We start from the raw sequence: 15,347 nt of genomic DNA, 5'->3' as shown, positions 1-15,347 counted from the left end.
CTTAGTTTGAAAAGAGAAGAAACATTTTCACAAATGAGGAATTTTTCCGAAAACTTGTCAGTTGATGAAATGATTGTAAAGTATTATTGTCGGCATTCTTCGAACAAATTTATGAAATCAAAGTCTTATCGGTTTGACTATAAGTTTTGGGCAGTGTATAGGAAGATGGATACTGTTTTGCTTTCTAACGATCTATTAGGCAGGAAATTAACCAGAAGACAGTATCAACAGAATTGAATCACCGCCATAGAATAAAAGAAACAACAAACACTTACAAATAGGTTTATTGATTGGGTTTTTTTTGGATATATACCGAATAAATATGTAAAACATGTGTGCATGTAATAAATAGCTTTCGTAATTATAAATCACTATTCCTTACTCCTCAATAAACAATTACCAATCTGCGCTAAGGTGATTGCGTTAATACGTAAGTACCACTAAATATTTTACCTAAATAAATAATTTTTTGGAAAAATGCCTTTCTTATTTGCCCAGCGATTTAATTATAGATCAGCCTTTTGTAAAAACACAAAAAGAGAGATAAAAACCCGCTGACTTCTTTGAAGTTGATTCCATTCTTTGAGAAAAACAAAATTAGTTATTTGCTGTGTAAAATCCTTGAAGATTTGTCAACCCATTTAAAAATATATTTTTTTCCTTTGGAAAAAAAAACTTTGTCTGCAGCACTAGTTGCCCCGAAGTCACTTACTCCCCCCTTCAGAGGAAGACATATAAGTTAAAGACAAACTAAAATCACTAGATATGCTTATAGAGTCATTAGGAAGCATGAGACGTAAAATGAAGCAAGAGACGTGAAAAATGAGCAATGCCCTCGCCGGAACTCGAACCTGGACCTCTCGAATACGTGCTACCATTACACCACGAAGGCATGCAGAGAGGAGGGAGAAAATGTCATTCAAATTAGTGCATTACTCTTCACACAAATGAAAAGAATTTTACATTATTGTGTTCGCAAAGACCATCAGATTTTCTTTCGATTCGGCTCGCTTCCAACAAAACTAGTCAGCATCTATAAATAGGAAAAAAAAAAAAAAAAAACTAGAAGAAAATGCTTGAGTTTGTCCGAATAAAGATATTCACTTTCATCGCATAATAATTTCAAATCTGTACTTCTTGGACGCTTACCTTTTTAAATACAGAGCAGGAGAAATAAAAATTATGTATTTATATTTATATGAAATCACATTAAATGAACTCGCATTAATTGCATAAAAATAGTTTATTACTGAGTAAGGTTTCAACTTTTGATTCAAAAGCTCATTCACTATTTTTAAACCGATGTAAATACAGAGCTTCAGTTCTTGAACATTCCTATACATTAACATCGGGCTCTTACTGTGATGAAGTTTGGAAAACACTTTATATTCCATATCTGCGAAATGCATTAACACTTTAGATCTGTTGAAAGTCCCATCCAATACTTTATGCGGTGCAGATCGCTATTCGATGCTGTGCATTTTCAGGCCTTTGGTACGTTCTAAATCAAACAATGGCTCACTTCTCTTGCTGAAACTTGATGAAAATTAACAATTTGATTATCTGCTTCAGAACTCTTAGGACACCTGTAGGACAGAATTTGTATATCTAATTTTTTGAGCCATCACTATAGTGGAGGTGAAAATACTTGTCTGTTGTTTACTACCTTTACATCCTAGATGGATAAACTGCAAGTAAAATTTAAATTGAAATTATATTGTAATTACATAACCTAATTTTAATTACATAAGTAGTAGCATAGAATTGCACTTTAACTGTTATTAAAATTACAGTGTAATTGATCAGAATTAGATATTCTAATTACAGTGCAATTGTGATTTCAATAATGGTAGGTAATTAAAATGACATAATTAGCCCCTGACAATTGCAGTTACATAATCTTGAAAAATCATGATCATCATTAAAAACTGCCTTAAAATCCTATATATCAATTTTGCATAACAAGGTGTGAAATAATACGAAAGGATGATTATTCAAAATAGAAATATTAGAATTTAACCTCTGGAATCATTTCGCTTAATTTCTGCACGCATTGCAGATTTTAGTAGAGATATAAATTGACAATTAATCCTTTAATAGATCTACACATATTTTTGTAAATAAATCAAAGAAATATAGTTTTAAAGTGGAATGTACCTACAGAACTAAGTTAGACTGTTTCACATAAAACTAAGCCTGTGTAAAATTTAGGTTAGCGAAACTTTGCATTTACGATGTTCAGCGACAGACACATGGATTTGAATTATTCGATTATGGAAAAACACAAAAAGGCCTATGGGATGCCTATATCGAGGATTTATTAAGGGAAACTGACACCCTTTTATATTAAACAGAAAATAATTCACGAAAACTTCATCTAGCCTCTCTTTTCAGCAAAAGGATTGGAAAAGTGGTTAAACTATGGCCCTGCAGAAACTATGTTTTTCACAGTTTTAAACAGAAATAAACAGCTATAATTTTGCTAACTATCTGTAGGTGACTGTTGCCTGTAGAAAAGTCGCTTTGTTTTTTACCCGAGACCATCTTGCTTAATTAGTAAGAGAAATCCAGTTTGCAGCAATGGTATTAAGAACTAGGCTTTCACTAAATACGACACATATTTTTAATAAAGAGTTAAAATGTATTATTTACTTACAAACAGACCCACTTGTGGGGACTATTTTCCATAGCTTCAGGTGGAAATATATAAGCGTTATTTTGTTAAGTACCTGCAGATGACGGCTGTTGGAAGAAAAATTACCTTTTTTTGTAAAATATGATTCTGCTTAATTAATGCGTGAACACGAATTTGTTGTAACGGAATTAATGAGATGTTAGACCTTTATTAAATGAAACATATATTTGTAATAAATAATTAAAATAAATTTAGTCACGAGCGGCTTATATATGCAGGGTAAAAACAAATAAGAGTAAAATGAATTTTGTAAAATGAAAGGTGAAAGTCTACTTTATGTGTACCAGTTGTGATATTCAGTTTTGTCGTATTTAATCAATTGTTTGATTCTTAATATACTCTGTCATATCTATCTTAGTCATATTAGGTTGTTTGGATTATGGCAAAGCACACGAAAGCTATTTGCCTAAAGGGAAAAATGCTTTCATGGAGGACATTTTAAAGGGAAAGGATCATATGGGATCTGGAAACTGGATCATTAAACATGGGGAAAACCACGAAATCTCCTATGAAAAAGCCCTTTTATCAGGATTTGCATTCGGACCTAACTATCAGTATTCATCGATCTTACACTAGAACGCCGGTGTTCTAGTTTAGTAAAGCTCAAATTAAATAAGTTGATTTAAATGAGAGAGACTATCACTTTAATTTGTTCTCATATGTCTTAAAGATGTTTTAGAGTATAACTTGTCCTGGATTTTATCATTTACTTGCAGTTATATAACTTTTATATTACCTTCAGCTTTTATTAATGTTAGCTTCATAAACACTGATCATTGATTTTAAATTTGTCCATTTAAGTTGCTCATTACAGATTGTTTTCATCTGATACTTGCTTTTAGCTCTATTACCAGAATGCCGTTCACAAAGTTTTGTGACCTTAATATCTCTACTTTGCTTTTATCAGTGTTTGTTAACATACCCTCCATTTCTTATGATATCCTTTCTTATGATAATGAATATGCATAGATTTATAGATTTATACAATATGATGATGAATACATATACATGTCTATATTGTATCCTTCGGCAAGTTGTACATATCAAACGTTTTGGAATTTTTCTGTAAATATTCATGTATTTATGTTTTATGTACCTTATGCATAACTGGATTTCAATGCGGCATTTTACCATTGCAGATGTTTTCTTACAAGTGCTTTTGTAGACAGAGCTATTTTAAATTATGTAGACTCAGCTATAAATTTGTGGTGCAGATGGCTACTTGAGTTTTGCACTGTAAAGAGAGCTATTTTAAATAAACTTACGTTTAATGGAGATGACAATTAGAGTTTAGCACCGTAAAAAAAGCTGTTTTAAATTGTTGAAATAGCTGTTCGAGGTTTGCACTGTTACAATAACCAACCAACATATTCACATTTCGTTTGACAATCCGAAAAACATGTATTTTCCTTGCAGGAAGAAAGGTGGCTTTTCTAGGAAAAGTTAAACATCTACGTACTATGATATAAGGTTGATAGGAACAGAATCTGAAAGACACAGCGGATGGAAGAAGAAGAAGAGGAGAAATAGAAGGTAGGAAGAGAAATGTACACACAGTTCTAGCGTTCCTTGATAAAGCTGCTTTTGACCAAGCTTGGTGGCTTGAGATACTTTCTATATCTCTAAAGGTGTGGTATAGAAATAGAAGTAAGGAGAGAAATTTACATACCGTTTCTAGTATTCCTTGATGGTGCTTTTGATCATGCTTGGTGGTTTGGGATATTTGCCATATCTCTAAAGGTGTGGTGTAAAAGAAGTTTTAAATATTAAAATAAAATAATATATAAGGTATTTTCTTCCTCCTTTATGCTGTAAAGTTTATCCTAAGTTTTTAACAGTTATTTTAAGTTAAAGCTCTTTTCCTTGTAGAGGGATTAGGTTTTTTTTTTTTTTTTTTTTTTTTTTTTTTTTTTTTTTGAGCAAGCGCTTTCGCCGCGAATCAAACCACGGACCTCTGGAATTCCGGCCCAGCATGCAGAACCACTACACCACGAAGGCACGCTTGGAAGGCGGGAGAAATACCTTATATATTCCCCCTTTTAAAGGGTGACTGGAGTTTTTAGGGGACCCAATCGCCAAATCCTGGGTGAGGAAAATCCTCATCCAACACCCTTTTAGTTCGGGCGCCCCTGTAGAGAAACTAGGTATTTTTTTGGAAGCAGGCAAGATGAAAAATGAGCAAGCGCCTTCCCCGTGAATCGAACCACGGACCTCGGAATACCGGCCCAGCGTGCAGAACCACTACACCACGAAGGCACGCTAGGAAAACGGGAGAAATACCTTATATCCTATCTATCCTAATTTCAACTTAACATTTTTTACCAGGATGTGTTTTTAAAATCGCGTCTAATGCAAATGAGTAGAAATAGTAAGTATTTAAGTCGAAATTCCCCTGACTTCGAGAGAGCAGAGTTTCTGACTAGCGCGCGTTTGCCTTTTGACCACGTCTCTCTAAGCTGTTACTACGTTCGGCCATATTACGGGCCCTTGACAGCTTCACTAGCTAATCCGATATTTAGGGGACAACCAGTTAGATTTGTGTTAGCTTCGGCTACATCTCCTTAGTTAAGCATTAGTTAAGTTCTTATTTCTTACACTTTTGAGTTTAAGCCCAAGTGAAGGCTTTGCACCCAAGTGGAGGCACCATGGGAAAGAGGCCGACTATTATTCCATAGTTCGAGCAATAAAGGGTAATTAACCCTTCTTAAGCTTTACGTTTCTGTTACTGAACTTAAGTGATTATTCGCTTAGCTGTTCAAAAGGTTCCTCCCCACTTAAGTTGTTAGATAAAAGGAAGGGACGCCACAATGCATACCTTCATGATGTAACTGAAAGCATGCTCGAGGTGTATTCGGCAGGCTCGGAGTTCGAATCTTAGTTTCCTGACTTCGAAAAAAAACTCTAATGACTCTACAAATAATAATAATAATAGAAAACGAAAAGTATTTATAAGGTATTTCTCCCGCCTTTTTAGCCTGCCTTCGTGGTGTAATGGTCTGCGCGCTTGACGCGTATTCGAGATGTCCGTGGTTCGATTCCTCATCTTTCAAGTCTCCTGCTTTAAAAAATACCTAATGTCTCTACAGTGGTGCCCGAACTAAAAAAAAGGTGGTGGATGATGATTTTCCACCACCAGGATTTGGCGATTGCGTCCCTTAATCCTCAATCGCCCTTCAAAAGGGGGGGGAGCATATAAGGTATTTCTCTCGCCTTCTTAGCGCACGGCGAGGGTATTGCTCATTTTTCAAGTCTCCTGCCTCAAAAAAAAAATAGCCAATGTCTCTACATATTTAAGGATATATTTTTAAAACTAATTCTTAAAAGACCCAGGCATTCTCTGAGATTCCTGTCGGTTCAGTCTATAGCTATTGGGTCATTTTTTACGGAGTAAAGTACCTGGCGACTGAAATTATATCAAAAGTAAAGTCCTATCAGTCAGCGCAGAAGGTGAAGAGCAGATTTTATAATTAAAACATTTTTAATGTTTGTATTCATTTCTTTGAATCTGCTAAATAATTTCGAATTCTCCTGAGGTATGGCTGTAACCGGGGCTTACTTGGTATTTTTATGCCCCATGTTGTTTCCAAGATTAAAATTTTAGTTGCCTTATGTGCACGTATTTTCAACATTTGAAGTAGGGTTTTCCCCCTTGTAAACGGGATCTCGTTTGCACGAGAAAAGGCATAACTTTTAATTATTTCGAGTTTCCGAGATTAATAAAACTGCTTTGAATTAACTTGCTTCCAGTTAGGGTGAATTATGAGTCTGAATAACAAATGCAGATGTTTAAGTACATTGTTCCAGAAATTTTTTATGACGATAAATTTGTCAATGATTTGCTGATGTTCATTGCTATCCAATGAAGTACAGTATACTGCTTCAATAAAAGTGTTCTCCAAACCAAGATCATTAGAAATATTTAATTATTTTTCTTTCGAGGAAAATGCATTTCTCCTTTTAAGATTGGCTTTTAAACTCAAGGATAATTAATTAGAACCGCTCAGTAACAGGTAATTCAGCTCAACCAATCTGTTTGATGTAGTATTTAAGCAGATTATAACATGCTAATTGTGATTTGAGGCCTGGTGGCCCAGTGGCTAGCGCATCGCGCAGCAGCACCACAGGTCCGGTGTTCGATTCCCGGGCTGGGCGAAGTCGACTCAGCCTTCCATCCCTTGATTTCCATTACTTGGGTCCATAAAATGAGTACTAAGTTCGCTTGGGGACTAAACACTGGGGGTCCTGCGACAAGCTAACCAATTATTCAGGGCATATGCTTACTCACCCCGGGGCCCAAAGTCAAGAAAGCAGATTTCCGGCACTGCAGGCCTTGGCTCCTTAGGACTGTTTGTTACGCCACTGAGGGTTTTTTTTTTTTTTTTTTTTTTTTAGATCTGAATCCCATCCCTGCAAAAGTAAAGAAGTAATAACTGACTAATCTAAGAAGATATTAATAAGACTTTTGAACGAAGAACAAACTGTAATCTATCGCCTTCTCGTCAGTAATAGAGATGATAAGAACTTGTGGGATCTGTGATTTCGTTGCCACCGAAAAACAAGTTAAAGTGCTATCCACCTACCAATGAGCGACGGTAGAAGAAACGTTTCCAAGAAATAAGCTTCTCCTACCATTGCTGGGGAATGATAAACAGTTTTACTGGAACCGATGCTAGGCGCACGCGTTATTTTGTAATTGAAGCGGAAATGTATCATTTGTAGCTGTGTCCCGCGTATTGATTTCGCAAAGAACTGATTGCCACCTAAGTAAGATATACTGAAGGAGAAAATTCCCAGGAATGTTTCTTTTGACGCGTGCTCACAGATAGCTTTCAAGTCTGATAATTGTTTTAGAAGCGGCTATGTGAGAAAAGACGTGTCTAGATCTTTTCCTGAGAAGCTGAAATATTACTCAGACATGGTTTTAAAATATGATTTTTAAGTTTTTGGAAAGACTAGAACATCCAGCTTTATGGCCATAGTAAACTCTCTTCGTTTATTTCCATTGAATCAAAAACACAGGTTTCTGCAGGCGTGTTATTTATTACAAAACTGAGCTGATCAAGTCTTAGTGATAAAAGCATTGAGGCTTTTAGGTTAATAAGAAATTACCACGGAATGTATTTTGAATGTAACAGACTTAAATTTTAAGGAGAAATTCTTCTCCTTTTAATAGGGACTTAATTTTGAATAATATCTTAACTAATTTATTTGATTGCAATTATGAAAATAATATTTTACATATTTTTATTTGAAACGTAATGCCTAATTTTTAAACGCTAAACACATCACTCAAAATTTCTAAATTTATGTAATTTTTGGCATCCTCAGAATTCGTAAAACTTCTTGGAAAATTAGAAGGAGAAAATTCTATATCTGAGAAATTCGAGTTAATACTTACCGTCGCTGTAGAACGTATTTTCCGGCAACAAGAGTGTTATTGTAAAGGAAATAATGTTGCAGGCGCATTTGCTAAGCCAAAGCGGAAGAATTTGAAATTATTTTATAATTTGTCACTGAAAAATTATACTTTTCTCCAAAATAATATTTTTACTTTTATGGTATTTTTACTAAACATATCTTTAATCCTTGAAAAGAGAAACTGAGAGCTACCTTGCTTTGCATCAGACAGTGAAGCTTGAATTTAAAACATGTAGATTTATAAGAACACAAACATGACTGATTTTCGAAAGCTATTTTGAACAGAATATATAGGTTTGGAACAATGATATAGCTTCTCTTAAATATCGATAAAAAAGCAGCATAAATCCTGGTTAAGATTTTATTTAACCGTTAGGCAGAGTAATGTTTGTCATTTGTTTAACATTTATTTATCGTAGCACACACTAAGTCTTCAACGATTTTTGAAGACGATATCTTCAAGAAAACTTCACATTAATCATTTTGATGTTATTTTAGTGATAGCACTGCCAAAGACTTTCTTTAACTCTTCACTCATCTGTGATCTGTGATGAAAGAGTTCAGACTTCGGGTGCCTCCAAAGAAAGAAATCGCAAGAAATCGGCTCGAGCTGGGCATGTCATTCTGTAATGGATGTCATGAGATGTCATTCTGTAATGAAATTGGGCTCCCTGTTATCATTTATCTTAGCACATCCCGAGAAAATGTCCGTTTTGTTGTAGCGATAATAGTGCATATCCCCTTGCTCTTTCATTTCACAGAGTCTGGGTACAGGCAACGCCACCTAGACTACAAAGCCAGAAAGCTCCACTTATGAGTCATCCCAGTTAGGCTATCGAAATTACGGTAGCGCAACGACCATATAGTTTCGGAAAGAACTTACAATCTACTTTTTTACCGTTGACGTTTCATTTTAATATATTTATAATTACTTTCCTCCTTTAAAGCACTTGCATCTTGATTTTTAAATTTAAATCGAATTTTCTTTAAAATAAATACTAATCAGTTAAAGTTACATTTTCAGCACAGCAAATGTTAAACTATTTTTTTCTGAAAGGTGTTATAATTATTATGAAAATTATATTATATATTTTTCTCATACATTAACTATACCTTCACCTTATTTAAAATATTTTAAATAATGTCAGACTTAGAACTTTTATTTTGATAACACAATCTAATTTAAAAGCATTTTTAAAGAAAAAATCCATTTCAATGAAACAGCAACTAATTTTTTTATTATTATTATTCACAAAAACAGAAATACAAACTACTACTCAGAATCACAAAACTAATAGAAGGATGAATACAGTTTGAAAAAAATAATGCATCATACAATTAGTTTTAAGCAAAGGATCTGATTTAATAAGCAAGATTAAAAATGTGGAATTAATTCAAAATTATTCGATTTGTGGGATTTTACACACATTTTCTACAGTGATCTCATAGGAAGTACAAAAACTGAAAAACATTAAATTGCAATTCAAAACATAAATTATAATGATAAAAATAGCTCGTTTTGAAATTAAAAAAAAATACAAGAAATAAAGTTTTTGGATTCATTTACAAGAGCTGGAGTAAAATATATCTATAAAGAGCTAATTATAATTAAAAATAAATTATAATACAACATATATTGTCATGACGAGTCGAATGAATAGCATACACAGCATTTAGAGATTTGAACTGCTTATGTGATTATAAAAATTATTCATTTAATCAGAATTAAGTAGTAGCAATGTCTCTGTTCATAAAACAGACTAATGGTTGAAAGTGAATTATATAAGTTATGACTTAAAAAATTTAGAATGGAAAAAAAAATCTGTTTTGAAGCTATTAGAAAATTGCAGACATGTTTTTAAAGCTCAGGAAGTTACTACTAAACTTTTATATACTTGTGTTGCATTTTTAGACATTATTTTTAAACATGTTAGATACTTTTTAAGACTAACTGTAAATTACTTTTTTATTTACTTTATCAAAGTTGATAATTTTCTTTTTTTTACAAGCAGGTTTTTTTAAATCATTTTTTTTTTGTTTACAATAGTTGTTTAACACGTGTTTGTAGAGGATTTGATTATATTTTCAGCTATGGGATCAAAGAAATGGCCTTTTACACATGGTTCAATATCCAAATCCTCATTTGACATCAAAGCATTCAGAGTTAAATTTACAGCTAAATTTCTTTGAGCAGGGTGTTTTAAAAACTTACTTTCAAACTCTTGAGATACAAGTTTTTGTACTACAATAAAATTATATAAAACAATATTTAAAACATGAGGCATAGGATACAAAAGGCCACCCCTATCTAATTTTCTGATTAAATTAAATTCGGAAGGGATATTGAGTTCCCTATCAATAACACAAGTCATTTTACAAAATTCACATGGATATTTTTTAAAGGTAGAATAAAGGCAATAACCAGCTATATAAGTTAATATGGGAACATATGGCTGAGCTTCTATCATGTCGTTTTCAGATACTACAAGAGAAAAAGTTTCCACAAGGGATAAATCAATGTTTTCCTCCTCACAATCATTCCTTTCATTTATTTCAATAGCAATATTTCCAAAAGTACTTGAATTAAGCTTTAAAGGTAATAAGCTTTGCATTCGTAATTTTGACTCAGATTCATAAACCTGTCTAATGGAAATACAGTATTGCGAACCAGAAAGTTGGCGATACTTGCCAAAACGATCTTCTAACAAATCTGTTTGTATTTTACCAGGTAAAAAATAATTCATGCCTAGCTCTTTAATGCAATACTTGCCCAATTCAATAAGTACACATGTTGTGTTTCTCAGAGCAGCATGAGTTTCTTTTGACAAGCAACCAGTAGTGCATTTTGATTCTTTCCATTTGTCTAACTAGTTTACAAAGTTATTTAAATACTCAACATTTGAGTCTACATTTGAAAATATCAGTGGTTTTTGAAAAGAACATTTCAGTCGTTTGCCTTTAAGAGGTGTTTTGGTATTTACTATACACCACCATTTATAAATTATATCTATATAATTAGCTGTTGATTCATAACTATCCAAATTGTGTTTATTACCTAGTTCTGTTAAGGCTGTGATTACCCAGTTATTAAACACTTGTAAAACTAATTTAACATTCTGCCTTTCAAGATTTGAAGGCTATAAAGCTTTAAGAGTTAAACCATACCCATATTTAATTAAACTATCAAATTCGAGATCATGTAGTTTTCTTATAGTATTAAATGAGGCTGCATTAAATTCTTCACTGCCAACAGCGTTAAATTTAGGAAAATACATAAACAAGCCATCATTTTTTTGGCCAATCCAATTGTTACGAATACATTTTAACAAATGAACAGGATCAATGACAAAAAAAAAAAAAAAAAGGGGTCTGTGTGGTTCATATGGATTTTGGTACATAATTTTAATTTCATGCTTCTCACTAAAGAAGGACATGGCTTTCCTGTTAATGCTATTATTATCACTAACCACACAAACTACCTTAAGACCTACAATTACATCTCTTAAAATTTCAAACAATTTTTCTGCACTAAATGATTTTATTGGCAGGATGTGAGCAACATCTTTGTAAGATGATAATAAGCTTCTAATCATAAATGTATATGCTGAAGAAGCAGCAAATACACTGTCATATGCAGAACCAACAATATTGCCACCTTTAAAATCATAAAAAGGTTTTAGATGAATTTCATCCATCATTAATATTACATTGTGCTCACATTCTTTTAAAGTTTTAAATTTTTGTTTAATATACCATAAGAAATTAGAGTGCTGCTGCTCTTCAGAGACACTGACATTTAGATTAGAACATATGTTTCGTAGAGTAACAGTGTGAGGCATGATCAGATTTCCAGAATTTCACATAAATTTATAGGCGTGGGGTGAAATCGAATTTAAAATACAAGCAAAAATTAAGAAATGGGGGGAATATCTTAAACGTTGTTTTGGAAGGCACAGCAAATTCAGTTGCTCTTTTAAAAATGTTAAAACACATTTTTTTATCATCTGAAACAATGGCATCCAGTTTATCTATAAATATATTAATAAAATTTATTATATTTACAATACTTTTTGGAGCTCCTGCTTCTAGAAGTTCAAGTGCATTTAAAATATTATCAATTTCATGAATACTTTTAACATGCATGGGTAACTTACTATCATTTAACACTTTTAGTTCTGCAGATTGGTGAAACGCTGATAACGGCATACTATTATTGATAGAAATACAGTCAAAAGTCGTTAATCTGGACTCGTCGGGACTTCGGCGATTCCGGATTATCGATTTTTCCGGATTATAGATCATCAGTTTAAATCTCGTAAGATGGCATGCAGAAATTCTAAAATTAAAAATATGAAACCGTAATTTATGAAATAAAGAACAATTATGATCTAAAGGGTATCAAAATTTGCAAAAGGAAAAAGCTTAATATTTATTTGTTTACTTTATTAAATATTTCTTTCAATGTAAGTTGTTTAAGTTTTGCTTCGTTTCATGTGATAATACTTTCTCTTTAATTCTATTAAACAGACATAATTTCTTGTTCAGTTACAAAGTTCCGCTGTTCAAGTCCTATAATTGCTGTGTCGAGAACACCGACTAATTTGTCAATCGAAATTTTTTCGTTTTCAATAACCTCTGTCACTTTTCTTCGCTATCGGAAGCGAATTATAATGACGAGGAACTTGTTTTAAATCATATCAAAGACGGAGCATATCGAGATGAAATACATTTGGTAAGGAATTATAAGCCAAATAAAATAAAAACATCTGCGCTGAAGATAAGGATAGTGCTGACAGATCAACTTCCAATTCCTTACGGGCCCGCCGCGGCGTTCCCCCCGCCGAGCAGCGCGAAATTGATAAACAGATTTCGGATTTCAAAACATACTTTCGCTTTAGATCCTTTACATATTAACAAATATATATCGGAAATTCTATTTGATATAATCGAAAGTTTAGCTTACTTTTATAAAATTGCTCTTACAGTCTGCAAAAAATAATAAGCCGGATCCAATTCGAAAATTAAGGAACAACGCAATCATCAACATTAACTGAAATAGATAATTAGATAATTTTAGCTTATACGTCCATTATACATAAAACGCGCACGCGAAAACGTATTCTGCACTTGCGCACACTCATATGCGCAGTCGTAAAAGGTCTTACGCGCACGCGTAAACGCCTATGCGCATGTGTCAACGCGGCGCATGCGCAGAAAGTTTTTATTTTTGAGGTCCGGATTATAGATCATTCCGAATTATGGGTGTCCGAATTAACGACTTTTGACTGTACAGTATTTAAATACTGGAGAAGGACTTATTTCAAAAATTCCAATAACAATTGTATTTGATTTCATGACAACAGTAAATTTTTGAGTAAAATTGTTGTAATTTAAACAGTTCTGTAATTCACTGAATGTTGTAAACACTGATTTTGAATCCTCAGATTTTTTTGACATAATGCTTTTGGAGATAGCCATTTGTAGTTGTCGGTTTTTACGGATTGTTTGTCGTTCTTTAACACTTTCTCTTATGGATACATCAGTGGATAAATATGATGGGGCACCAGGAAGTTTTGTTGGAACTGCATCTTTCCTTAGTCTCGGAATTTTTAATGGAGCTGATAATGTTTCACCAGTTTCTTCAAGATGCATATACGTCTCCTTTTCAATATCACAAGGGCTAAAATGAAGTTCACACACCTGTAAAAAAGTAATTTTCACTTAAGAATCTGTTATACATAAACATACAATTTACAAGATTGAAATCGGTTTAAAACCAATTCATAACTGTATTTTAAAACTTATAAAACTGAACTTACAGAATAATTTTCTTTTAATTTAGATGTTAATACTAATTCAATATCTGAATGTAACCTGTTATGCACAAAACAACCAGATACAATTACAGTTTTAAACCCAGAGAATCAGTTTTTTGCCCAAAGACAAATATTTTAGCAAAGAATGAAGGTGATAAAATATTTATGAATTCAAGAAATGAGTTTATAATGCATCACAATTTCTCCTTTCGGAAGAAGAAAGAACCTCACCAAAATGAGAATCGAAGTACATTATAACACAATTTGCAATGTTTGCATAAACAAAAATAAAATACGTAATTTCTCTGATAAGTTAAAAATTTTGTTATTTTACATCGTGCTTTGGCTACATATTATGATTTATACATCATGTAATACAACCAATAGTACGATACTCCTTTAGAAATACCTTAACGTTTTTAAAAATATGCAAGAAAATCGTGTACTATAAGAAATTTAAGCAAATAATGTGACAAAAGTAGTTATTACAGCAGCATATAATTTTACAAAAGAATAGCGTTATCTTTAGGTAAGTAAGTACTATTAAAAATATTAACATTAGTAATAATAAATATAAATTAACTTACCTTAGAATTTTTAGTTGGCTCGAAATTGTCTCGTTTTATTGAATAAATCCATTTCTTCTTCAATTCAGGATCTCTTGGGAAGGAAAATACGTGGACACGAGGTCCACCATTATAGTTTCCTTTACATAGGGGTACACAACATTTAAACACCATAGTGAAATAATATAAGTGCCTTAAAACATAATACTACTATAAGAATAATTGACGACGATTTTAAAACACGTGCAAGCGCAACGTTATGCCACACACATCGACGTATTCACACCTGCAGCTTCGTTCAGTGCTAAGCCTAAGTGTGATGATTCATAGCTTCATTCTCACACTACTATTCCGGCTTTGTAGTCTAGGTGGTGTTGGTACAGGAAGCTGCGTAGCGTATTTCCAAACCCTACCCCACTTTTCGAATTTTTGACGTCACGGAAATATCGACTAGTTTCATCTGGCAAGACGGCCTACCCCACTTTTGACTACTACGGCGCGCTTTCGAAAGAATTGTGCTGCTGAATAGTGTGTTTAGGTGCTAATTCTGAGATTTTCGCAATTTAAATTATTATGTGTGGGAATTTACGCAAAATCTTTAGTGAATGGTTATTGTTTATCGCTGTAGTATATTTGAGGAAAGAGGAGAATAATTCACTGCTGATGTATACATTAACAGTATGAAAAATCTGGAAGGAGATACTCGGCAATAAATGTGCTGCATTTCATCGCAAAATTCAGCGACGCCAGTAAAACAAACGAGAGCGTTCGAAATACTTATCCACATCTGAAGCCACTATACAAAAATTGTATGTGTGCCAATACAGCAATTTAAATAATAATAATAATAAT

General features: G+C 33.0%; 1 protein-coding gene and 1 pseudogene across 1 annotated transcript; both read right to left on the bottom strand.

Annotated features, from left to right (window-relative positions):
• Window positions 1-10,980: 10,980 nt before the first annotated feature.
• On the bottom strand, window positions 10,981-11,811 carry LOC118196885 (uncharacterized; annotated as a pseudogene).
• A 1,573-nt stretch (window positions 11,812-13,384) lies between these two features.
• On the bottom strand, window positions 13,385-14,739 carry LOC118196889 (THAP domain-containing protein 1 B-like). Its single transcript, XM_035368371.2, has 2 exons — window positions 14,517-14,739; window positions 13,385-13,813 (listed from the first exon to the last, which is right to left on the bottom strand). Exons 1-2 carry the CDS (start codon window positions 14,667-14,669, stop codon window positions 13,385-13,387), a joined length of 582 nt encoding a protein of 193 aa, XP_035224262.2. The 5' UTR covers window positions 14,670-14,739.
• Between the last annotated feature and the right edge of the window lie 608 nt (window positions 14,740-15,347).

This window comes from Stegodyphus dumicola, chromosome X2 (assembly GCF_044657685.1).
Source record: "Stegodyphus dumicola isolate Sdum_Otavi_A_Nest chromosome X2, ASM4465768v1".
NCBI classification, from domain to species: domain Eukaryota; kingdom Metazoa; phylum Arthropoda; class Arachnida; order Araneae; family Eresidae; genus Stegodyphus; species Stegodyphus dumicola.
This window is presented reverse-complemented; position numbering and strand designations above follow the sequence as displayed.

Bases quoted from the DNA above. Each gene is read 5' to 3' on its own strand.
- LOC118196889 (XM_035368371.2), bottom strand. From the start codon at position 14,669: ATGGTGTTTAAATGTTGTGTACCCCTATGTAAAGGAAACTATAATGGT. The intron at 13,814-14,516 runs GTAAGTTAATTT...ACTTTTTTACAG, and splicing joins AGCCAACTAAAAATTCTAAG to GTGTGTGAACTTCATTTTAG.